Source organism: Ylistrum balloti, unplaced genomic scaffold (assembly GCF_031769215.1).
Source record: "Ylistrum balloti isolate Yb309-2 unplaced genomic scaffold, AGI_CSIRO_Ybal_v1 Utg369606, whole genome shotgun sequence".
Classification (NCBI taxonomy): domain Eukaryota; kingdom Metazoa; phylum Mollusca; class Bivalvia; order Pectinida; family Pectinidae; genus Ylistrum; species Ylistrum balloti.
In genome coordinates this window covers 567165-594187 of record NW_026781884.1, presented here as the reverse complement: position 1 = coordinate 594187, position 27023 = coordinate 567165, and the positions used below count along the sequence as shown (strand labels likewise).

The following is a 27023-nucleotide window of genomic DNA, read 5'->3' as shown; positions in this document are numbered from 1 at the left end:
CAAGTTTTTATCACTTGTCAAAGAGAAATATGGTAATACATAGAAAAGAGACTATGTTGGGACAGTGTTAACTGGAATTCTTCTTATGATGATGTCTTTAAATGTGAAAAAAACCTGTAAACATAATGACAGTAATAGTTGTTGGTGTTTTGCACTTACAGTAACATGTGTTTATATGTAATATTTCAGCCACGTGTGTCTAGTTCGACTTCCCCTCACAAGTCCGCCAGTCCATCAGGTGTGTATCTGTTGAGAGATTTTCTTTATCTGCCCCCACTATCATTGTCCTTTCCTTCATATCCTCATATTTTTTATTCTGTCTATTTATTCTTTATGAAAACATACAGATGTAGATCTGTAATTTGGTTGGTCGTTGTATAATTATAATATGTAAGTTCTGATTTGTTTCTGCGAGCCTAGAATGGGAATCGAAAGGGAAAAAATGAATGGAACTTCTATTTTGATTTAGTCTCCTTACCATAGATCCTGTTGGCTGGACTATCATTTCGCATGTCTGGAGTACATTTGTTTACAAAGCCTTTAACACTATCAGCTTCTCCTTGGTTGATGGTGGTGGCATTCATGTCACTCCAACTTCTAGTTTGGCTACAATTTTCAGTCTGGCTACAATTTTCAGTCTGTAAAATTCTCATTCATAAGAGAAGAACATCTCATGTCCAACCTAGTGATAGATTTTTTGTCCAACCTGTCTCCTGTGTATCATTCACAAGGGAGATAACTCAGACTGTTATCAAAAATTTTCAATTTTTCAGGTTTACAAAAAGGAATTTATTTTTTTGAGGATGTTATGAAATACACTATTGTTTTTCTTCATTAAAAATAGAAGCAAGATGTCAGTGTTGCTTTTTTGTGGGCAGTGCCATTCAGCTCTGGTAAAAAGCAAAGTCAAAATTGATCAAACTTGGTAAATGATTAAAATGCAAACCAGACACCTTAATATATCCATTGTTTACAAGATATCTTTTTAAGGTCCTGCATCTCTGAAAATAAGGGATGCTGAAAATCTTAACTTAAAAGTTTCCACTTACTAAACCAGTTTTATATAATCTGAACCCACTTAATAGATTACATACATTGATTTTTTTTTTTTTTTTTTTGGGGGGGGGGGGGAACTCTTTTTGTTTAATTTTGGGGCTTGAGATTTGGAAAAATGATTCACTTCAGATTCTGTTAATAGTCATACTGAAACATATACTTTGAGATATATCAGACAAGTTTTTATCTCCCTCCTTTGGAAAAGAAAGACAATTTTTGGGTAAAAATGCTTAAATTTTCATTTCATGGGTTTTTTTAGGGGAAGGAGGGGTTGGGAAGGGGGGAAAGATATAAATGGCAGTTTATTTTCGATTCTGCCTAAGAGTTTAAAAACAACCATACTAATGAAGGAGGACAAGTGAGATATTTAATTAAACGTAATTGTAAACAGTAGCTTGTGCTAATAACACAGTAAAGCAGCATATAATTTCAAATCTGAATTCAAATGACTGGAGCAAGGTATTAACTTAAAATATGATCTAATGACATAATACATGTACATCAAATGATTATCAGTAACAGCCTGTTCAAGCACAGGAATTTTCTGGTGTTTTCTGAGTTTAAAATATATCAATGAGAGTTCCAACAAAAAGCTCTTCAATCATTCAGACTGGTCAGTATCAGAATGAAAATTTTGTCAGAAACAGTGGACAGTAGTTCTGATATTGTAGTGGATATTTTTGGTTTCAGGGAACCTTTCCAGCAAGCTGGCTGCTAAAGCAAAGGAACACTCCAAGGCAACTGCTGTAAAAAAAGTGAAGGAAGAAGCGAAGACTCTTGTCCCAGAAACACCAGAGTCGAAACAGGTATTTAGTCATTTAGGTTTCGTATCCTACACCTTACAATAAAGCCGGGAAAATACTGTTTATTCATTCTTTATTCGTTTGTGATTTATTGTTGTATTTGCAGGTACTTTAAATCCATGAATTTCTAGTAAGTCATATAGCACTAGTGATTTTTTAACAAGACTTATCCACTAAAAGTGCCAACAAAAACATTTTTTTTTTTAGAAATCCAAAAAATTTGAGTCCCACAAAAACATATAATTTTAAAGTAAGTTATTATTGGTTGGACTGTGTTGATTACCTCGTCTTGTTACACAACTTCTATATGCCACTTGAAAATAACTCTTCTACGTTAATCATAGAACTATGTTGGTTCTCTAAACAAAACTTGCAGTCCTGGGAAAGATGTTTTGTCTGAATAGTTCCAACTTCCCAGTCATTCAAGGTGAGAGTAAAGCAGTGAGTAGTGAAAAATTAAAATTATTGCCACTGAAAAAACCAGAATATTGAAGGCAAAACTAACTTCAAATATGTCAACCTGACAACAATGTTTCTGATTTAATTCAGCTTTCAAGTTTGTAAATTTTCACTAACCACTGGTTATCTCCAAGCTTTCAGGTTCGTAAATTTTCACAAACCACTGGTTATCTCCAAGCTTTCAGGTTTGTAAATTTTCACTTACCACTGGTTATCTCGGTTATCTCCAAGCTTTCAGGTTTCTAAATTTTCACTAACCATTGGTTATCTCCAACAAACCTTTTGAACAACTGCAGCCGGAGGTTAAAAAAATGAAGCTTTATGTTCTTCAGTGTTCTCACAAAGATTTGAAACAAATGGGTTGATACGAAAACAGGAAGCAAAAATAAACATCTTGTAATATCATTTTATATATTTTTTCAAAAAGCTGGTTCAGAGTTGATGAAAAACAGGCTTCTTTTGTTGGCAACTGGCTTTAAAATGTGGTCACCACTCGCCTAGTAAAATAAAGGTGAAGTCTCAATCTTCCCACATCTTTTTTCTTAATGGTATTGGATGACCAAACGTCCAGCTTGACCAGGAGAATACTTTGCTAGAAATAACATGATCTCAAGCTTTATTTAGAACAATAACGTGTATCAAAAACGAGACTCCATTAACAAAAAGATGAATGCACCGAATTGAGAGAGCAGTGACACTGTTAGTTGGATTCAGTATTTTATCATGGATTGGACAGTTCATTTTTTCATATGCAAAGGCAGAAAAACAGACACTAGTTGTTTGTATACATTAGAGATACTCCGCTGATATCACTTCTCACCAAAATGTTTTCATCAATTCATGTGCTGGGCGCTAAGCATTATGAGATCCAGAGTTTAAATATAGATGCCTGGTTTGAATGTGATTCAGTCTGTCTAACAAGTACAGTCAGTTTTCATTGTAATCTTGTCACCATCTCCTCGCACTTTCCACCTGATTGTACATAAGGTTATACCAGAGCTGAAAGTCATGTGACTTCATTCTACCATTTACACACTATATATGGCATAATACCTCAATACAAGTGCTTTACACTGATTGTTTATATGATGAAGGCAACTGTACTTTAGAAATTGGAAGGATAAGTCTCCTTACTAGCCTAGTAAGAATTTCCCTTCAGTTTAGCAGTAGAATGTCTGGCGAGAGACTTCAGAGTTGCTACATCAAACTCCGGCAGTGGTAGGGCATTTTTCATTATCCATCGTATCACAAATTTAGTGTTGTTTACCACTCAAAGGGTAGAAGCTATGGGAAATTGAGATGCTACCTTGGGGATGTCAAACCTGGGTTGTCGTTGTCTGCAGAGTTGAAGGCTTTGCGAATGATGGAGAAGAGTAGAGAAATAGAGTGTACAGGTCGCCTTACTAGCCTCAGCTAGTGGGAATTTCCCTTTAGTTGAGTGGCAGAGTGTCTGACTAGAGAACGAAAGGGTCACTGGTTTGAACTCCCCTTGGTGTAGGGTATTTTTCATTTGTCTTTCCTATTACAGTACTGGTTTAGTCATCAGAATATAATACATAATTTAACTAACTGGTTGTTATAAAAGAACATCTATTTGATATTGTGTGCCTTGATCATCACCCTTATAATTTTGGTGTAGGTATAGAAATTAATATCAGGATTGTTGATCAATTTTATTACAGTTTTCAAAAAAAGCCAGTCCTGAAAAATTGTCCCCTAAGAAGCTAACATCACCTAAAAAGGATGTTAGTCCTAAGAAGATATCTCCATTTAAGAGTGAGAAAGCTGATACCCCGAAAGTGTCTCCAGGGAAACCAGGAACAACAAGCCCTCCAAAGTCTGGTAGTGCCAAAACGGTAGGTTTTAAAATCGACATCACATTATATCAATATCAGTTTAATAGTTTGGTCTGTACTTTAGAAAATAAATGAAATACAAGGATAACATTCTTTATTTTGTGTTGACTGAGAAATATATAATCTTTTCTTAATGAATTCAAAGGGATTGGTTATTGAATCTAGCTAGAATTTTCTCCTGTCAACAAGTTTAAGTGGTTTTGCCTTGTCAGTATATCCAGATGGGTTTCTTGATGAGTAAATGAGTCGAGATAATTATACTTTTTGTCAGTGAATCTGGATGGATTTATCTTTTCTTCTTAAATTAAGATAAGTATTATCCCACATGAAACACGAATTGTGAAAAATCAACTTTCTTCTCCTTCGATGGAAAAGATGGCTCACAGGGGTTGTCTTAATTACACTGGATCATGTCATCATGTTATGTAGCGTAATTATCTCGCAAATGGATGACATCTATTTCACACATGTTCCACATTGATGATTATGTGACCTATATATTTCACAACAACTCATATATTATATATAATCAGAGACTATGAGAGAAAAATCAAACCTGGGTCTGGTCCATGAACAGGGATATCTCAGTCCTGTTGTAGGTGGTTGACTGGTCATCTCTCGGTAACCCTCGTGGTTGTTGACAAGCCAAACTCTTACCCCCTTGTTGAGATATTTCATTCCATCGGACATACTTCTGTAAAATTCTATTGTTGTTATTTGTTGTTTATAGGTCAACTTTTAATACATGAAAGTGGTTTCAGCAGTTAGTGTATCAAGACCATACGTTAAAATAAATTATCATAATGCTTGCTCTATTAAGTGTATTATTAAATAGCTTAAAGCAGGCAATTCAAAACATTTAACCTATAATTCATATCTTTAGTCTCCCGATGTTCCTGAATTGGCAAGTAAGACATCCTATCGGTCTTATCTGACGAGAGAAGGACCAAGGTCATTGGGTGCAAAGGAAATTCCAGAGGTGAGACATAAGATTATAGATCAGGTTAAGTAGTCAAAGAGTACATACCTAACCTAAGTCAGAAATAAACTGCTGCATGTACTGTCTTCCTGTGTCATATTGTAAGTTGTCCTTTATTTGGCTGAAAATCTGTTGAGCACTTCATAACTATTGAATTAGTTTGAAATTTGCCTCCTTTTTTGTTGTATGTGAACTTTGAACTTTATGGATCAGGAAACCACTTTGTTTATTGTTAATATTTCATCTTGCACTTTGACTCCTGTAGGGTGCGGAGAATTGTTTGGAAGGTCTGACCTTTGTTTTGACCGGTGTGTCTGAATCGTTTGAGCGTGATGATTTGAAACAAATGGTGGAAAAATATGGTGGCAAGGTGACAGGCTCGGTTAGCAAGAAAACAAACTACCTAGTTGCTGGACGTGACAGTGGAGAGAGTAAGCTCCAGAAGGTAAATGAAGGAAAATTTGATTCCTTCTTGTCACTATGAGAAAGTCATGTTTCAGAAGTAAAATATCATCCTAAATTTATTAAGTAATAACTTTCCATTTGATAAACCTTAAAATGTTTAATTCAACTTGGGGGAAACTGTCTGTGCTATCAATTTCATTCACATACGATGAACCTTGTTTGGTACAAACAAAATTAAATAAATATTGTTGAATCTGTCAGCATGATACAAAATTATGCTTGTGAAAATAAATTAGAATTTGAACTATCAGAGTTGATTTGCCTGAAATCACGAAAAAGTGTTTAAAAGCATCCTTGCAAGGTAGGAAACTACCAGTCAGTAATGACATTTTCTGAAAAAATGTTGATCATGGAATGATTATCATTTGAAACACTTATTGGACTACAACACATGTTAATCAACTGTTAAGAATCACAGGTTTTGTTTCATTCTTCATCACATTGGATATCGCTCGAAAGAAACCATGTTAAATGTAGCCTCAAACAAGCAAAATTCTGCTTGTGTATTGGCAGAAATTACTGTTGGCATATCAGAATGAATGTCAATTAAGACTTTTGATTTCAGATTAGTGTTTCCTAAAATCTATGGCTCCTACAATTATTTATTTGACGTAATAGATAGGGCTAGTCTCGATATGAATATCGTGTGGAAATATGAAGTGAAACACAGTTGCTCTTTGACAATACACATGCTAACATCCTTTGGTCTGTATGCACCGATTGCTTGTAGTACAAAGCCTCAAGTTGTGTCAGCTGGCAGGAGCACAGTGTTATGGCAAGATGTGAAAGAAATCACACTTCATCGATGCTAATTAATGACTTGTATGGGTATAATTTTGTGTTATCACTTTTGCTTTTGATGGTCATTTACAGTCTGCTGCCCACAGGGTTTAACATTGATGTGAATAGTGACCACATGCTGCGATTAGTTATCTGTTATGTCTCGTTTTTGAACAAATTGAAAGTGAAACGAGACTAGAAAGGGTTTGAACTATCTCTAAACAGTAATTTTTGTTGGTTTTTGTTGAAAAAATCATGTTTTCAATCTAATTGTACTTGCCTATTCGGACTGACCAGAGGTTTACCATTCTTGTCGTTGGAACACTAACTTTTGTCAGTGAGATGAAAAATATAGGTAGTGTCCAAGGAATTTCAGGTATGTCATGAATTTCTATATCAATATTAAGTTTATGTAACAATCATATATTTGTTTTTGACTTGTTACTAGGCACGAGGATTTGGGACCATTATTCTGGATGAAGATGGCTTTCTGAATCTCATCAAAACCAAGCCAGGCAAGAAATCTAAATATGAGATCCAAGCAGAAAAAGAAACTGCTAAGGTAAGAACTGAGGTCTCATATTACACAGGGGTTTTATTGCTGCACTGAGAAAATCATTTCATGCTTGCTGACTGAGTTAAACATCTTTTAATGGAGACTCTCATACCTTAGGAAGGTCACTTTGACCCATTTCATGATCTGCAAGTTATTAAGTATGTGTATTAAAAATCTTTTCGGAGTCTCTTTGAGAGAATGTTATTTCTAGGACTAATTACATCCTCTCCAATAAAGTAGGGGATGTGGAGTTGATGGGGATACTTGGAATCACCCTGTCTGGATATCAGAAAGTCTCTTGTCTGCAAATATTTCCTGGAGAAATCCTCTTAATCATTGAACTGATCTCAATGAAACTTCATATCAATATAAAGGACCATATATAGATGTTTTAGTAGCCATGGTAACTGGTAACTTTAAACAGATTTTACTATAAATAGCCATTACTCCTTGGTCATTCAACATATTTTATTATTTGACTAATTAAAACCAAGTGTAGGATACATTTGGTATTTTTAGGAACCATTACTATCACAATCCTGGCCTTTGATCAGCCAAAATTGAGATATTATCTGATTCTGGCCGAATCTGGTATACTATAGTATAGGGGTATTAGGGGATGCCAAATATCACTGTATGTTTCATGGCCATGACAACCATATATACAGAAAATGTTAAGGACGTTGGGACCAAAACTAAGATAATTGATATGTAAAGTCCCTGCATCTTTGGGGGGTATTTCCTGAAGATGACAGTTCTAGTAAAATTTGAAAATGGTTGCTTCTTCAGACAATGGAATATCACAAACTGTTTAAGATCACAATAACTTTCCTCTTTGCCTGATTAGGAAATGAAACATATCCTTAGACTTTAAACACAGTTCCTCTAGCCTGTGTACCAGCAGTTCCTGTCTGCTGTAAGCTTACTTAATCTAGTGCAGTCCAATGTTAACACTCCTGGTTTGGCAAATTAGTACAATTTGTGCATACAAAATATTGACAACTGCTTAATAAACAACATACAGAAACTAAAATTAATGCAATCATACTTTAACATAATATGTTATGGGTGGAACATGTCAGTTTGAATAATAAGATTGCTTACTGTATTCAGATTTATAGCAATGGATGAAACAGCATACGTCAGCCTTATTGCATAGTAATAACATCAAAAGTATATTGATAATATGATTATAAGAACCCCTCTCTACACACAAAAAAAAATCTAGCAATTGCTTTTTCTATGTGAAGATAGATATTTGTTTCTTGTTTTCGAAGGAGAAGTCTAAAACACCTTTGCAAAAAGCCAAGTCGGTTAGTAAACTTGCAGAGTTTGAACGAAGAGCTTCTACATCCAGTCCATCAGTGAGTTCGCCTGAGAAGAAGAAAGAAGAAAGGAAAACAGATGAGCCAGTGTTGATGTGGGTTGATAAGTACAAGCCTGTTGGACTGAAGCAGTTGATTGCACAACAAGGGGACAAGAGCAATGCCAAGAAGCTTCTCCATTGGCTGACCAACTGGCACAAAAATGAGGCTGCGGGAACCAAACCACAGGGTATACACAAAGTTTTCTTAATCCCTCTACTTGAGTTCTATTTCTATTTCATCCCATAAGGCCACATTCATTTATGTAAAAAAGATTGTCAACATTTTAAAATGTGACATTTTAGGAATAAATTGGAGTAGACCTGCAGATGATATTGCAAGACTAAAAAGGCTTTATCCAGGCTTGTTAGTAAGCAATGTTACGATCAGTAGGGCTGTCCTTACTTCTTAACCAAACAACATTTGTCAAACTGGTCAAACTTTGCAATCATGCAAAAAAATAAAGAAAGAAAAAAGGACAAGATAGATGTCTATTTATAAACAGAGGGAATGATTATGTAACACAACAGAAAACATCCTAAGGGACTACAGAAATCCCTTCATTATAATAGTAACTTGTTATAATATATTAACACATTGTTTGAACCGACAAAAATAAATTGTAATTACCAAGATTGTTGAGTCTGTTAGCATCTTATTCTAATAAACCCCCGTAGCTTAGCTTGTTAGAGCGTTGATCAACAAAATATCCGAGATATGTGGTTTGATGTTTCTCAGGAAGCTGGGAAAACGGACCGATCTTTACTGATGTGGATGTGTCCTTAGTGTCTTTAAACTAATTGCTCTGGATGGCATGTGACAGGCCTCTTTTATGTTGTTCAATGTGGCAGTCACAAGCTATTGCAAGGAGACCCTACCTCAAAATGATACCCTTGCTGTTTACAGGGTGATAAACCCAAAAAATGAATATGATAAATCATGTTTCAGAGACAAACGAACATTCTTTTACATTAGTTACTTTAAGGAAAACCAATTGACTGTAGAAAAACCATCTTAGATGCATAAACAAGCCTTTTTACCCCCACAGCCCGAAAGGGTGTGGGGTATTGTGATCACGAACGGCGTCCGTCCGTCCACAATCTTCACTGGGCATGTTGGGTTCATGGACCTACACAACCCTATTGTTAGAGATTTTAGAAGCTGATAATGGGTTCCATTCAGGTGGAGTTATTTTAGATTTAAGCCAAATTTCCAAAATTTGAGTTTTCTCTTCAACATTTTCTTCCCAAAATGAGGCAAACATTGCCTAACCACACCAGTGAAAAAAATTCCTATGTGAATGATCTGTCATAGTGGAAATGGGGATGCTTTACAAATATTACATATTGTAGCAGATATTTATCAATATTATGAGAAGTTATTTACTTTAGAAGAAATAAAAATATTGCTGATTAAGTTGCTGCAATGGTATGAATGCTTAACAAAGGAAGATATCATACATAACCTGATCTTGCATTTAATTGTTGGTTCTCTCTTTTTTTTTAGGAAAATTTTTTGGGAAAGATGATGGCGCTGGGATGAAAGCGGCATTGTTGTCAGGACCGCCAGGAATTGGAAAGACTACTACAGCAACACTTGTGTGTAAGGTAGGTATTAGTGTTATTCTTGGTTTTGACAAAACAAAAGTAATATCATCTTTGATAATAGTCAGAATACCTCAGAAAATGGACTCCATTTCTTGAAAAATGTCTGTTATAAGGAAATAAAATGGGATAATTTCAACTACACTTTTGACTTTTATACAGCATGTTACATATAGTAAAGATTGACATGAAATTAAGATCTTCGAAGTCCTATATTCTCATTGGGCTATGTTTCGTGGTTTTTCATTGTCACTAGATCCTGTACTTGTGATTTTATGGATAAATAGCTTCCAGGTACCAGTTAGATATTAATATCCAAGCTATTGAAATAGTCAAGTTCGTGAATATACATATTCATGACTTGATAATAAGTGGGAAATCCACTGAAATTAATATTCTGACAATTTGACCTTCATCATTTTCTACAAAAGCATTCTATTTAAGTCCCTTTTTACAATAAATTTGACAGAATTAAAGTTTTCCAAAATTTGAAATCTTGAAAACAAAATGAAGAATTAACAAAACAAAAAAATGATTCTTTTGAGGTAAATTCCTTGACAAAAGACAAAAGTATGATATTGAGCTATTTTTGTTTGTGCGATAACAGGATCAGATTTAATGTATATACATTTCTTCATGGTTTCAGGAGGCTGGCTTCTCCTTTGTCGAATTAAATGCTTCTGACACCCGTTCAAAGAAAAGTCTGCAACATGATGTTGCAGAGGCTTTAGGCAACGAGACACTCGTAGATTACATGGGTAAGGGTTTTTTGTATCGTGATGTGGAATCAAAGTTATAAAATCTAATTTCCAAGGAATTGAAGTTTTGCAGCTATTTTTGTAGTTTTGAGATATTTCCATAATACCAGGGGTAACCATTTTTTTATTTCGTTTGATAAAAGGGCCTGGCCGTTCAAAGTCACGTGGACAGAAACATTGCTTGTTGATGGACGAGGTTGATGGTATGGCTGGAAATGAGGATCGTGGGGGTTTACAGGTAAGTGAATCTCTTGGTTGGGATAATGTCCTGTTTAGATGCATAATTGGAAGTTTGTGTTTGGTTATGTAACAGAAAAGATGTTTAAGTAAAGCAATAATTTGTTTTCATCAGACCCAGGTCAATACTTGAAGCTGTGACGTAAACACACTTCAAGGACAAAATGTCTTGATGAAATAAATAAATCTTGCGTGTCTTAATGTATATTCAGCTATTTAAGTTTGTTTTTTGGAGAGAGACAGAAAGACAACAGGTGCTCCCTTCTTCTGTCTTTCTTAACATTCACGAAAACTGAGCTTACTTTCTAAAGACACTGACCATCTAATGGCAATTTAGCAACTTTCTGTAGCTTTTATCCCTAATTATTATCTATACAAGATCATTGCTGTTTGGTTGTAATTTGACAACTGAATTTACTGCTGTGTTTACTAGGAACTAGTCAGTCTCATCAAGGGAAGCAGAATTCCTGTCATTTGTATGTGTAACGACAGAAACCACCAGAAGATGAGAACACTCTCCAACTACTGCTTTGACCTTCGCTTCCAGCGGCCTCGTGTAGAACAAATAAAGGTTAGTATTTCTTGGAAATAAGATTTGAAGGACGTTTAGGGTGGTGAAGTGGGGCCAATGTTGATAATGTAAGTGTCTTCTGTAGACTTTATACTGTAATATTACCAATTTAGTTCATCTATACTGGTTCTCTGTCTTTCAAAGGCAAAACTTTAATCTGAAATGATGAGTTCATCTAGGCCCCAATGTGAAAGGGCTGTGTAAGCTCAACCCAGCATTGGTCTTCAAAGTCAAAAATAGTTTCTGAAATCTAAAAGAGTTCAATAGGCTCCAGTGTGAAAGTGCTCTCTCATCTCAACCCAATATTAATCTGAAAAAAGGTCAAAAATAGTTTCTGAAATGTTGAAAAGTGTTAACCTGATAATTAGGCTCCAGTGTGAAAAGACTCTGTTAGCTCAACCAAACATTAGTCTGAAAAAGTCAAAAAGAGTTTATGATGTGTACAAAAGAGTCCAACTAGCTCCAGTGTGAACTGGCCAGGTTAGCTTAACTAAACAGATTTCTGAGGAGTCAAAAATAGTTTCTGAAATGTGAGAAACGGTTCCTCTGAACCCCAGTGTGAATGATCCAGATCAGCTCAGAGGTCAAGGACTGTTCATTCAGATCTGACTATGAAAGTCAGCTCATATAGGATAGAGTATGAAATAGAGGTTAAATCATTTAGGCCAATGTTTCATATGTGATTTACTTTAACAAGTATTGTGATGGTTATGGTATTGTATACAGGTATATGGTCCGTTTTGTGACAGTTAATTGTCATAACTATATTTTGAGATGGAAATAGTGGAAAAAGGAGCTGCAGAAAGAAAGTTTATAGTAAACAAAGATCAGAGTGAAAGCTCAGTTTCACTGTAATATGTTAGAATACTTCAGAACCAGAGTGACCTGGATTAGATATGGTGATTTGTTATATGGTACAAGTACATATTTTGATAAAAAAAATTATAGATATTTCAGTACTGAAATTTATTAAGTTTTGAATTTTTGGGTTAGTGCACCTACCAATTTGGTTTCTGATATGTTCGTCATCCAACAAGGATCATCTTCAGTTGGTGTGGAGGTTTCAACACTTTAGCCTCACAGCATCATGCCTTACAAGTCCTTGAAGAATGAAACAGCTGAATGATGTCATTTGATTTATTTGGACTACTATGTATTTATCTAGTTAACAGCCTTTACATCTGCAATTATAACGTTCAGCTTTCAGCAGACAAGTGGCTCTAAATTTTTGTTAAGCAGGACTGTTCACTTGTTTGTCCTTTGTAAAATCTTCTAGGCTGCTATGATGTCCATAGCTTTCAAAGAGGGATTGAAGATTCCACCCCCAGCTCTTAACGAGATCATCTTGGCAGCCAATCATGACGTACGTCAGGTCATACACAACATGTCCATGTGGACTGCTGGCAACAAATCGCTAACATATGAACAGGCCAAAGAAGATTCTAGTAGAGCTCGTAAAGACATGAAAATGGTAAGGACCAGTCATTAACAAAGAAATATTCTTGACCCACCTCAACAAACAACATTATCTGGGAATAAATCCAGCTATATGTATTGCAACTCTGTAGAAATGACTATGAAAATCTCTTACCTTGGTCACTCTGACCTATCCTTACTTTTGACCTATGTCATAGAAAGAGAGTGCTGACAAATTAATAGAGTGAAATAAACTAAGGACAATAACTCTTGAAAGAAATGGGCTCAAGTTAAAAAATGTGAACTCATAGATATGGGCTCAGTAAACCCTTGATTAAGTTTTATGAAATTCTGTGCAGAAATAAGCTTTTGGGAGCACTTACAAAAAAATCCAAGTGAAACAAACTAAGGGCAATAACTTTTGATATATGGTAGTGCAGGTGATGGAATGCTACCTTGTCCTAGATTCTGCTATAGTAAACCCATGTATCATAGTTTTGTGAAACTTTGTTGAAAGGTAAAGGTTTCAGAACATTGACAAGAAAGTATGTACATAGGTATAGGCAGAATACAATAACCCCTCCAAATGGTTTGTATGGGGATAATATGCAGGTCAAGTTCTGATATGGTTATTTCAGGATGTTAACTATAGTTTCTGCAAGCAAGACTTCAGTTTTGTCTCAGAAGTAATGAGTACACATCTTTTCAAAGCCAAATCATGTGACACAATAAAAATTCTTAACTTCTCTTTGGCTGCTTTATTGATCAGCATGATGTTTATTTTCAGGGACCTTTCGATGTGTGTAGGAAGGTATTTGTGGGAGGAGAAGAAACAGCAAACATGACTTTGATTGACAAATCGGACTTGTTTTTTCACGATTATAGTTTTGGTCCATTGTTTGTGCAGGAGAATTACATTAATGTTGTGCCGTATGCTGCAAGGTAGGTATTCAGCAAATCAAATTTGTATCTTCATGATTGCAGTTTAAATCACATGTTTTTCCTGAAATAGACGACTAATAAATCTAATCAGAAAATTTTAGATGTTATTACAAATTTCATGAAGAAAAATTGAGGGATCACATTTGTTCAAATGATCTAGTTTAGTTTAGTAAGCCAGTTAATTTCTGGCACTAATCACTACAAAATTTTTGAAAAGAAAATTACCTTGTTGATTTGTTTAAATGTTCAACTGATATAAGAAAACATCATTGGTCTAGATTGTACGACCTGGTATCAAAATGTTGTGTCTTCATAGTGAATTGAGAGATTCAAATAATAAAAAATCACTACAGAGCCATGATGTGTGAAGTAGCCAGTAACCTCCAGTGATGGTTTGCTAAAATATTTTAAAAGTTTGCAAACACAAATGACCTTGACATATTCAAGGTCATTGTTGTCAAAACTTCTGAATGAATAGACCACAACTTAAAAAAATCCAGATTTGAAGGTAAATTTTGACAGTCTAGTAAGTTCATTACGCTTCAGATTTGATTAAAGTTAAAATGTTGTTTGTTGCAGAGGAAATGCAGCAAAGCATCTATCTCTCCTGGCACGCACTGCCCACAGTATCTCTGACGGGGATTTAGTTGACAAAGCCATCCGCTCACGCATGGCCTGGAACCTCCTTCCAACTCAGGTACTGTAAACACACAATTAGTAAGCATTCCTCAAATCTTTTTCAGAAAGCTATGACTTTGTAGCCAAACAGATTAGAAAAGAAGAAAAAATATTCCTTTGATATAGTGATCATAGCCATGGACTAAACTGACCCAACAGGTATATGTCAGGGTTATGTCGGTGCCTTAAGTTATTGTAAGGTCTAAACTACCACAGTGCCTTAAGTTTTTACAGCGAAACATCTAAACATCAAGGTCTTTTGTATTGTCTTATCACTGTTGGTCTTAACAGTCACCGTGTCTTCATTTCAAGGTCATGTGCTGTGCCGTTCGGCCAATATAAGCAATTTAAGTTCTAATCACAACTATGAATCAACTATCAAGGTGATTTGTTGATGATCCAAGGTCGTCTCTTGATCTAAATTTTCTATCCATAACTGTTTGTTAAGGTGATAGATGATGCCTTAACACAGATAAACTAAGGTCAGATGGTCTGACACCTGTATGTCCAGATGATATATGATGCTTGAACACAGATTGATCAAGGTCACATAGTCTGAACTTTCCTATCCATAACTGGATGTCGCAGTTAAACCGAGATCACTTGACAACGATATATCATGGTCAAGTGGTCTGAACTTTCCTATCCATAACTGGATGTCACAGTTAAACCGAGATCACTTGACAACGATGGATCATGGTCACGTGGTCTGAACTTTCCTATCCATAACTGGATGTCACAGTTAAACCAAGATCACTTGACAACGATGGATCATGGTCACGTGGTCTGAACTTTCCTATCCATTACTGGATGTCGCAGTTCAACCGAGATCACTTGACACCGATGGATCATGGTCACGTGGTCTGAACTTTCCTATCCATAACTGGATGTCGCAGTTAAACTGACACCGATGGATCAAGGTCACGTAGTCTGAACTTTCCTATCCATAACTGGATGTCACAGTTAAACTGACACCGATGGATCATGGTCACGTAGTCTGAACTTTCCTATCCATAACAGGATGTCGCAGTTAAACCGAGATCACTTGACAACGATGGATCATGGTCAAAGTGATATGTTATCATTAAAGCAAAAGTGTATTAAGGTCATTTGATCTTGAATATGGCCGAGGTCATATAGCTTAAATTTGACCCTCTCTCAATTAGGTCATTTGATGGATGTAGGAGTTGTTTGGTGCAACGACATGCAGCATTAAAGATATCAGTCTCTACTATAGAGTCATTATATTGGTTATTTGGAGACTCTCCTCAAATAAAATGAGAAATGTCTTTAACAAAATGTCAGGTTTCATCCAAAATAATGTAAGTTACCTTAGTATGGACCATGTTAGAGATACAGCCGAAACTCGTTATCTCGAAATTTAAGGGACTGTGGAAAATATTTAGACTTATCCAAAGTTTGACTCAAATGAAGTGTATAAATAAGGTTAACGATATCAGTTTCCTAACATTGATTATGGTTGAACGAAGTAGGGCTACAATAGCATGCAGGAAGTGTAGTTTAATATGTTTTTTCTCCTTTTTTTTATTTATTCATCCAAACACCAAAACCTGTAATAACATCTCCATTCAAAAACATTCATACTCGCGTTGTTCCATCCCACACGTTTTTGATACGCTGCAAGAAACTATGTATAAAGATACAGATCATATAGTTATGTCTTTAATACGAATAAATAAGCAGATGAATAACATGCTAGGAAATGTTTAACTGTTAAAACATTGTACGATTACTAGGCTTTACAAATCATATACAGATATCAACTCAATTAATGAAAAATACTTTTGGCACTTCATTGTCCAAACAATAAATCTTGCAAAGTTCCCTATCACAGTCATTAACAGTCCACGCGAAATGTAATATTTTTTACAGGACATTCGGTCTGGTGAAGGGCAAAAGTTTACCGGACCGGACTCACTTTCACCAGACATTCCGGTCTGGTAAAGTTAAAATTTTACCAGACCAAAAACGTCTCGGTGCAAATTATTATATTTATTATTAAAAGATGAGAAAAGACATGTAGATTTAATTCCTTGTAATTTTAATCATTGATTAAGACGTGCAATATCTATTAAAATGAAAACAGATACATCTCTATAACTTAGTGTTCCACTCCATATCTAACTCTAACCTTTGTCGATTTTCTTTCCAATTTTTACTTATTTTGTGAGGAGCTCGTTTGTACTCGTACTTCCTGCTAGCTTCAGGCTTCTATATCGCTCTTTCTGTCTCCGTTATTTGAGGTTTTATTGCCTACCAGGCACTGCACCTTCAATAAATCGCAACATTTTTGGATACCAAGTCACGATCACAAGCACGCTTAAACACTTGTTTAAAATTAACGCTTATTTAATAAAGGTCGGGAGGCGATTAAGTAGAAAATCTGTACCGGACGTTCAGTCCGGACTTGTGCAAATCTTTACCTGACTGACGCAAATTTTACCAGACATGTCAACGGACCAGCAGCATTTCGCGTGGACTGCCTTAAGTAAACAAGATTAATATTTGTTTTTCTCGGAATTGTGGGGATCAGATTTTGTCAAAAAGTTAATACTGGTTTGACGGTTTCGTTTTGTTTGATTGTTCCTGAAGATGCTCGCAACCAATCTAAATGTTGTCCTGTTTGGTGTAAACATGCTACTTCTTTAATGAACAGATAAGTCACTGCTACAGGATGGGGACACCAATTAAGAAGCCAAACTTTAATTGAATAATTAAACTCATAATTAATCTCCAGAGACCAATTGTTGTGTGTATGATGGACCACCGATACGCTTAAGTTAGCCATGTGTTACACACAGGTGACTTTCTACTTTGTGTATATATTTGCTGATTTTGTCAGAAGACGTGCCGATGTTTTCACAAAAATTAATTTTGAGACAACAAATGACTTTTCCCTTGCTTTTCGATTGAAGAGACTGAAAAATCGCTTCGACTCACCCAAAATTTCGACTCAATGAAATTCGAGTCATCCAAACTAAAATTACAAAGATAAAAAAGGAAAAAAAACTGGACTTGAATATTATTATATCGACTCAAACGGAATTTCGAGGAGTTTCAACTGTATAAGGTTGTACTTGACATTGATGTAGAATTCCATGATAAAAAATTGTCTTGTGTGTTTGTTGACAGGCTATGTACTCTAGTGTGATCCCAGGAGAATTCATGCGTGGCAGCTTTCCTCAAATGGTGTCCTTCCCAACATGGCTCGGGCAGAACTCATCACGTGGTAAAACAGACAGGATTCTTCAGGAGACCCGCACTCACATGAGGCTTAGGTAGGTGTTACCAAGACAGCTCTAACATTATCATTACACAAAGAAAGAAGTAAAATATTGTCTGAAAAATGTAATCACAAGGATTATCTAATGTGAATATAATATATAAAACTAGCTAGTTAAGAGTAGGTTGGACAATATAACTTTCAGTTGATTTCTGTTTTGAAAAATTGCTGTTTGGCAAAGTGTCTCTCCCAGTACTAAAGTGAAAGTCCCATTTGTTGACAGAACCAATGAAAGAAATTTGTAAGAATAACTGCATATGGCATTTATGAAATCATGATTGATACTGGTATTCTTTTGGCTGAAATTAAAGTTATTTTTGTTTGGTTTGCAAGTGCATGATTATTCCTCATTACTTGATTATTTTTGCTTCAGAATCTCAGGTGACAAACGAAGTCTCAATATGGATTACCTCCCTTACATGCGCCACTCTCTGACTCTTCCCCTTGTGACACGTGAGAGTGAGGGTGTACCAGAAGTGATAAGTCTAATGGAAGAATATGACATTATTAAGGAAGATTATGATAACATCCTGGAGATATCAAAATGGCCCAACAGTGATGATCCGCTCAAACATCTTTCCACCAAGGTAGAGGAATATTTATAATGATCTCAACCATTTTTCATGGAGGATATACATTTTCTGTGTGTTTCTCTACATTACTTATTGAATTGCAGGACCTGAACCAAGCTTCCTGGTTTAAGTGTTAATGAAAAAATAAGTTAAAAATGTGAAGGAGTTAGGCTTTTTAACTTGCTCTAAGGAATTTTCTAAATTTTGTTAAGTGTTGCCACGAAAGATTATGAAAGAACTTACTATAGCTGTTGATAGCAATATTAAATCAAACTTAATGACTGCAAAACTGTTTTTTGTTTTGTTTTACGCTGATATATTATTTACCTAGCAAAGAAAGAAAGAGATTATTAACAATACTTACAGTGAAAGTGTTTCTTAACAGACAAAGTCAGCCTTCACAAGAACATACAATAAAGGAGTACACTTGACACCCTACTCCACTGGGGTCCTCACTAAGAAGAAGCGAGGTGGCGTTGGTAGTGGTGGGGCTTTGGCTGGACCTGATGGTGATGATGAGGAAGGCAATGGAGCCATGTTGGAGGAAAGTGAAGATGATGAAAATGATGACAAAGACGATCTGCAAAAAGACACAATGATAAAGGTATGGTCTATATCATTGATTCTGTTTTGTGATGTCTCTGAGGGGTGGGGGGGTGCTGCATCCAAAATAAAATGAATGTGTGGTAAAAATCCCTCCATAAATAAACAACTGTGTGCTGTGAAGAAACATCCATTTGCAACAAATTGTAAAACCAATTATAGGTAAAGATCAGTTTTGTTTTACAGAATGAACCTGTAACGTACATTTTTACCGTCACAGTAGCTTAAACACCATGGACAGATTTTGGTGTTTAAAAATACCAACAAAACATTTGCAATCGACCGTTAATTTTGTCAATGTAACACTGTATCCTGTTCAAATATAATGGTGTTTATAACGATTTGTTTACCATAGACATCAGAAGTATTATGACTAAAATATTGGAATCAAAGCAACCTGATAGTTGTTTTTGTGAAACTCTGGCTCAATATTTGTTTTTGTGAATCTCAGGCTATCAGATTTGTAGTATCATTCAGTATTTCTGGTGTCAAGTAGAGAAAATTGTAATCATCTCTTCATGCATTCAGTTTTTTCTGATTGTGATTGTATCTTACAATAATAATAACCATAATTACACTCAGAAAATACTTTTATAATTCATATTTAAATTACAACAGTTTGACCAATATTAATTAGGTATATGGTGATAAAAAGATCTTTTAGGATAAAGTAAATTCAGATTTGGGAACAGCCGGTAAGAGCATTAGGATTTCACAATGCAGCAGTACCAGTTGCAGTTATAAACACATCATTACAGTCACTGTCTAGCACTGATGTAATGGAACATCAATAGGGATATGTGAATATTTGAAAATAAGACTGTTCTGTGAATAAGCCATGGTGGCCGAGTGTTTCAGGCATCTGACTGTCTATCAATAGCCCTCTACCTCTGGGTTGTAGGAGTAAGACCTACGTGGGGCATTCTTCACCTCCCAAATCTGGTAGGTCTTTAAATGACTCTGGCTGTTGATAGGACTTAAAGCAACAATTAGTTGTGAAGAAGACCCACCTTATCAACTACAGTTCAGTAGAAATGTCAGTGAATTCTGTATCGTTGATTTATTATCAGTTTACCTTCCTACACTGGTAGAGTTTAGGCTTATAACAGCACATTTATGGTAACTATTTCTTCACCTGTTTACAGCACATTTATGGTAACTATTTCTTCACCTGTTTACAGCACATTTATGGTAACTATTTCTTCACCTGTTTACAGCACATTTATGGTAACTATTTCTTCACCTGTTTACAGCAAACTAAAAAGAAGCCCGCTGCCAGCAAAGAGAAAACTCAAGAACCATCTACCAAGGGTAAAGGCAAGGGAAAGACCAGCAAGAAGCGATCCTAGCAGGAAACAACATTTGTATAGATCTGTGGAAAGTCTTACAGGGAATTCTATGGAAGTTTACACCATGGAACAGTTGTAGCTTGAGCTGAAGTAGGATTCAGACCATTCAATCTCTCAGACAATTCGTTTATTGGTAATACCACTGTTGCAGAGAAAATGGTTGAGAATGACCTTGGCATAGATCCTGGTGCAAGAAAATGATATAGGACGCTGGTTTCATGAAACATAGCAGTCATAATAATTCTACAGTCCATCTCTGATCGGTATCTTGTGCATGCAGGCATTAATTAGTGCTTTGAATTGTTCATGAATGGTCAGCACACAAGAGTATTTACAAAACTGTGGACACTGGTGTGTTTGCCTAACTTAGGTCAAGGAAGTAAGTTCTTAAACTGAGAAATTTGTGTGATTGAAATTCAAAAGAAAATTATTGAAGAATGGAAAATAAGCATGCAAATGGTGATGTGTCAGGACTGTATGTGAATGAAATATCAAATCATGTTACTTGCCTAAAAAGTGAAAATAACAATTATTGATGCAAAATTATTTTGTAGTCCCAAAAAACTGCTAATATTGAAGATGGTTACTGTAAATGGATCGTCCCACCACAGATTAAAATCATTTGATTTTCATGTGCGAGTTATTTTTGCAAATTAAGCGTTAATTATGTAGACCATTTATCTTACAACAATGGCAGAACAAGTTATCCAGCTGAAAATAATCACTCTTATTGGCCCGGATATGAAAGGTGTCTTCCTGTGGGCAAATCCATGTCAGGCAGGTGACCCCTTACCTTTTTATGTGCGTTCCATTAATCAAAACCCAGATGTCTTGGTGAAAGGCGAGTTTGTTACAACTGCGCCCTCTGACCCCGGATGTCTTGGTGAAAAACTTGGTTTTTACAACTGCATCACCTGACCATCGATGTCTTGGTGAAAGACGAGTGTTACAGCTGCGCCCTCTGACCCCGGATGTCTTAGTGAAAGGCGAGTGTGTTACAGCTGTGCCATCTGAGGATAGTAATGTTTATAGCAAATAACTATGATAAATAAGAAGTAAATCAGACACAAATCCGAGATGAGTTGGAATGTGGTCAGTTTCATGGCTTACCCTGAATGTTTTGTTAACCTCTGTTGACCTTCACATTATCAATAGGCAGCAAAATAACCCCTTACCATATTCAGAATAGTCACTAGTGCATATAATGCATCTCTGTTTTGCTATCTTTCATTTCTTTATAACCAGTCTGCAAAATATTTTCCTAATTTTTCTTACCATTTCTGATTTTTTTACCTCCAGAGGACTGAAATATTTATAATTTTGGATCATTGACATGGATTTGTACCGTGTAAGTCACTGAGGTGATATTTACTGCTAGTGGAAGGAAGCGAGTTGCCTGTCAATTCCTGTTAATAAACTGACTAACACTCCCATTGAAATCCTTGGTAACTTGTTAACACCGATTGTATAACAAAAATCATGATAATGTATAGTTTTTTTGGTGTGCATGTCTGGCTATTGAAGTTCTAAGCACATTCCTTTTTGATTGGTTGATCTGTCTATTTTGGGTTTCTCCATTACATGACTCCATCTATCGTAGATGGAGTCTCGCCAACTGATGTGATGCCCATATAATATCATTGTGATCATGTTTACCTACTCATTTACGGAGAGAAATCGATGTCCAAGGTTGATAAAATATTGTTCGTTGTATACAGGGTGATTAGTGATCCACTGAACGGTTTTGTATGAATCTTGTGTATAATTGTGTGATGCTGGACAGGAATGATTTATTATTAAAACATAGTAAAAGTTATTTTATCATCAAAACCTGCACATGTTAATTTTCACCATTTGTATTTCACAAAAATTTAGAATTAATAAAGGTAGAATTCAATCACAACATACCCAAACTAGTCGACCATAATAAATTAACCACTAATTGGTAACGCTTGGTTATGTTGTGGTTGAATTCTACCTTTATTAATTTTAATATTTTACTTCATCGCCCTGCATACCTCTTGGTATCCATACCCAACACGAAGTACCCCACTAATCAACCCTCAAACTTAGAACTGACGTTGGCTCTATTTTTTAGTTGTTCACAAAAATTTAGAGATACAGTCTACTGCAGTCACATCTGAATCCAAATTGATGTTATCTTTGATGTCAGGTGTGGTACAGAGGAAGTGTACAATTTAGAACACAAAGTCCCCAACAAATTTTTGCTGAAAATCTACTAGCCAGGCTTTCTTTTCACTTTTATACCAGCCAAGAAATCTTATAACCCAAGGATTGCTTACTTCCGTGTTACATTTGAAGTATTATTATGATGTTTTGTTATCATTATACGTTGCATGATGGTATGATTGGAGTAAGTTAACTTCCATTATCATTCTAACCATGGTCGTAGATGTCCAGATAGCTCAGGGTGTGGGGTATGTCACCACATGTGAAGATCCCAAGTGCTTGGTTCATTGCTCCTACCCATGGTAGTTTGTGTTTCTTATGAATGCAAGAAATGGACCACTCTGTGCTGTTGTGGTTGTATTCTAGGTCAGTTTACCCGAGTTGCACTGGATGGCACATGACCAGCCCCCTCCAAGTTGTTTAATGAGGTAGATACCAGCCACTACAAAGAAACCCAGCCTCAAGATGACCCCAGCTGTTGACTGGCGATAAACCTAGCAAATTAATAGGGAGTAGGCAACGATGGTGTTGGTGTTGGAAGAGGCTGATGATGAAGTTTTAGAGTTACATGAGGGTTTAGTCTAGGGCTTGTAGGTTCTGACAGAGCAAACCATATTACAAGATTTCTGGGTGTTGCAGGCCTCATGGACCTTTTGTCGGAATATGGAGTGCTATTTGATGATTTTTAAGACAATAATAAATTATAAATAAATTCTATATCTAACCGTTTTGTTATTATTGATGCAGTGTTCTTGAAAACTCTTCACATCACTTTTTTAGCTCACCAGGCCCAAGGATCAAGTGAGTTTTGTCTTTTATCAACTTTTTCTACAATCACTTCTAGTTATGAATGACTAAGCAGATTTTGACAAATTTTGAAATTCATTGTTAAATGACTGAATAGGTTAGTTAGCAAGATGAGCGATGGAGGCCCCTCGGACCTCTTGTTTTCATCTGGTAGAACAACTCTGTTATATAGGGGTATTCCACTGATCACTTACAAGCAGGAGAAATCACCTGAAGGTTATAACAAGTGTAGCCTCTGTAATATTGATCACTTACAAGCAGGAGAAATCACCTGAAGGTTATAACAGGTGTAGCCTCTGTAATATTGATCACTTACAAGCAGGAGAAATCACCTGAAGGTTATAACAGGTGTAGCCTCTGTAATATTGATCACTTACAAGCAGGAGAAATCACCTGAAGGTTATAACAGGTGTAGCCTCTGTGATATTGATCACTTACAAGCAGGAGAAATCACCTGAAGGTTATAACAGGTGTAGCCTCTGTAATATTGATCACTTACAAGCAGGAGAAATCACCTGAAGGTTATAACAGGTGTAGCCTCTGTAATATTGATCACTTACAAGCAGGAGAAATCACCTGAAGGTTATAACAGGTGTAGCCTCTGTGACATTGATCACTTACAAGCAGGAGAAATCACCTGAAGGTTATAACAGGTGTAGCCTCTAAAATAGTGATCACTTACAAGCAGGAGAAATCACCTGAAGGTTATAACAGGTGTAGCCACTGTGACATTGATCACTTACAAGCAGGAGAAATCGCTTGAAGATTATAACAGGTGAAGCCTCTGTGACATTGATCACTTACAAGCAGGAGAAATCACCTGAAGGTTATAACAGGTGTAGCCTCTGTGACATTGATCACTTACAAGCAGGAGAAATCACCTGAAGGTTATAACAGGTGTAGCCTCTGTGACATTGATCACTTACAAGCAGGAGAAATCACCTGAAGGTTGTAACAGGTGTAGCCTCTGTGACATTGATCACTTACAAGCAGGAGAAATCACCTGAAGGTTGTAACAGGTGTAGCCTCTGTGACATTGATCACTTACAAGCAGGAGAAATCACCTGAAGGTTATAACAGGTGTAGCCTCTGTAATATTGATCACTTACAAGCAGGAGAAATCGCTTGAAGATTATAACAGGTGTAGCCTCTGTGACATTGATCACTTACAAGCAGGAGAAATCACCTGAAGGTTATAATAGGTGTAGCCTCTTGAAGTTTATAATAGGTGTAGCCTCTGTGACATTGATCACTTACAAGCAGGAGAAATCACCTGAAGGTTGTAACAGGTGTAGCCTCTGTGACATTGATCACTTACAAGCAGGAGAAATCACCTGAAGGTTGTAACAGGTGTAGCCTCTGTGACATTGATCACTTACAAGCAGGAGAAATCACCTGAAGGTTATAACAGGTGTAGCCTCTGTAATATTGATCACTTACAAGCAGGAGAAATCGCTTGAAGATTATAATAGGTGTAGCCTCTGTGACATTGATCACTTACAAGCAGGAGAAATCACCTGAAGATTATAACAGGTGTAGCCTTTGTGACATTGATCACTTACAAGCAGGAGAAATCACCTGAAGGTTATAACAGGTGTAGCCTCTGTGACATTGATCACTTACAAGCAGGAGAAATCACCTGAAGGTTATAACAGGTGTAGCCTCTGTGACATTGATCACTTACAAGCAGGAGAAATCACCTGAAGGTTATAACAGGTGTAGCCTCTGTAATATTGATCACTTACAAGCAGGAGAAATCACCTGAAGGTTATAACAGGTGTAGCCTCTGTAATATTGATCACTTACAAGCAGGAGAAATCACCTGAAGGTTATAACAGGTGTAGCCTCTGTGACATTGATCACTTACAAGCAGGAGAACTCACCTGAAGGTTATAACAAGTGTAGCCTCTGTGACATTGATCACTTACAAGCAGGAGAAATCACCTGAAGGTTATAACAGGTGAAGCCTCGGTGACATTGATCACTTACAAGCAGGAGAAATCACCTGAAGGTTATAACAAGTGTAGCCTCTGTGACATTGATCACTTACAAGCAGGAGAAATCACCTGAAGGTTATAATAGGTGTAGCCTCTGTGACATTGATCACTTACAAGCAGGAGAAATCACCTGAAGGTTATAATAGGTGTAGCCTCTGTAATATTGATCACTTACAAGCAGGAGAAATCACCTGAAGGTTATAATAGGTGTAGCCTCGGTGACATTGATCACTTACAAGCAGGAGAAATCACTTGAAGATTATAACAGGTGTAGCCTCTGTGACATTGATCACTTACAAGCAGGAGAAATCACCTGAAGGTTATAACAAGTGTAGCCTCTGTGACATTGATTATGAATTAAGATAACTTGTCCCAAACTAGATCGGGCTTCCTCTCGGAAACCTACAGGCATTAGCGAAATGTTTTGTTTGTTACAAGAAGGTTATGTATTTGACTAAGGTGACCTTCAGTGTGGGTAATAGTCACTTCTCTTCGCAAACATTGTCGGGTTTCATGCTGGGAACCTACCTATCAAATAAATTCCCTGACTCTTGTCTTGGTTATGAAGCAGGAGAGTAAAGGGAAACATTGACGCAGGACGGGTGGGCGAGGTGAGCTAATGATACCTGGTAACATTTGAACACCAACCCTTCGCTAATAATATTAATACGTCGCATTATTTGAAATAAAAATCATTTGTACCTGCCATTTGATGAATGTCGCGAAGGCATCACAATGAAATAAATAGCCTGGCGATATGTCCGGAAACCAATCATGGAATGACATTTTTTAAAATAGAATTTTTTGTTCCTAACATGTATCTATCAAGAAGACAAGAAACAGTTTCTCAACATCCATCAGATTTGTACTGAACTGCATACTTAGATCAAAAGTTTGACTCGATGTATGACGTTGTCCGTCCGTCGTTTTCAACTTCTTAGAAACCATTCTCTCGTCATAACATGGAACTGCACTCCTGGACGGCATTGGACTGGGTTTGAAAGCTTTATCTATCTCTTATATTGTCTCCCATTCTAATATAATCTTGTTCGGAAATCTCCCCCAGTTCATCAGCTGAATAGGATTAAAAATTTTCATTGTTACAGCATGAAATTTATTTTCCTGGATGCCATTTCGATTCGACATATTTTTGTAAGAGTTATTTATTTGTTTTTATTCTTTACGAGGTTACGAGGTTACGAGGTTGGCTTGGCGTTTTAATCTTGTCCAGAGATGATTTTTCTCTTAAATCGATCCGAATTTTTGAAAGTTAGTCGGCTTTATCAAAATGACATACGTTTGTATTATCTCGTTGGCATTTGGATAGGTATTTCTCCAATGCACGTTCAGATACGATGATCATAGATCGTGAGTGATCCTTACCCCAGGGATGTGTACGACTTGGCGCGAATTTCTCGTGAGTGATCCTTACCCCAGGGATGTGTACGACTTGGCACGAATTTCTCGTTTCTCGTGAGTAATCCTTACCCCAGGGATGTGTACGACTTGGCGCGAATTTCTTGTGAGTGATCCTTACCCCATGGATGTGTACGACTTGGCACGAATTTCTCGTTTCTCGTGAGTGATCCTTACCCCAGGGATGTGTACGACTTGGCGCGAATTTCTTGTGAGTGATCCTTACCCCATGGATGTGTACGACTTGGCACGAATTTCTCG

At 36.4% G+C, this 27023-nt stretch overlaps 1 protein-coding gene across 1 annotated transcript in view; it reads left to right on the top strand.

The window, feature by feature from the left end:
• The window catches only part of LOC132546539 (replication factor C subunit 1-like), a 29239-nt gene extending 5980 nt beyond the window's left edge, over positions 1-23259 (top strand). Inside the window, exons 7-24 of the mRNA XM_060210262.1 lie at positions 190-238; positions 1747-1862; positions 4001-4174; positions 5058-5153; positions 5419-5598; positions 6847-6960; positions 8232-8508; positions 9825-9925; positions 10569-10680; positions 10824-10918; positions 11351-11488; positions 12765-12959; positions 13692-13846; positions 14426-14543; positions 17678-17823; positions 18202-18415; positions 18786-19004; positions 20257-23259. Coding sequence (XP_060066245.1) covers positions 190-238; positions 1747-1862; positions 4001-4174; positions 5058-5153; positions 5419-5598; positions 6847-6960; positions 8232-8508; positions 9825-9925; positions 10569-10680; positions 10824-10918; positions 11351-11488; positions 12765-12959; positions 13692-13846; positions 14426-14543; positions 17678-17823; positions 18202-18415; positions 18786-19004; positions 20257-20352 — 2595 coding nt within the window. The 3' untranslated portion in view covers positions 20353-23259. The remainder of the gene's footprint in view (positions 1-189; positions 239-1746; positions 1863-4000; positions 4175-5057; positions 5154-5418; positions 5599-6846; positions 6961-8231; positions 8509-9824; positions 9926-10568; positions 10681-10823; positions 10919-11350; positions 11489-12764; positions 12960-13691; positions 13847-14425; positions 14544-17677; positions 17824-18201; positions 18416-18785; positions 19005-20256) is intronic.
• Positions 23260-27023: the final 3764 nt, after the last annotated feature.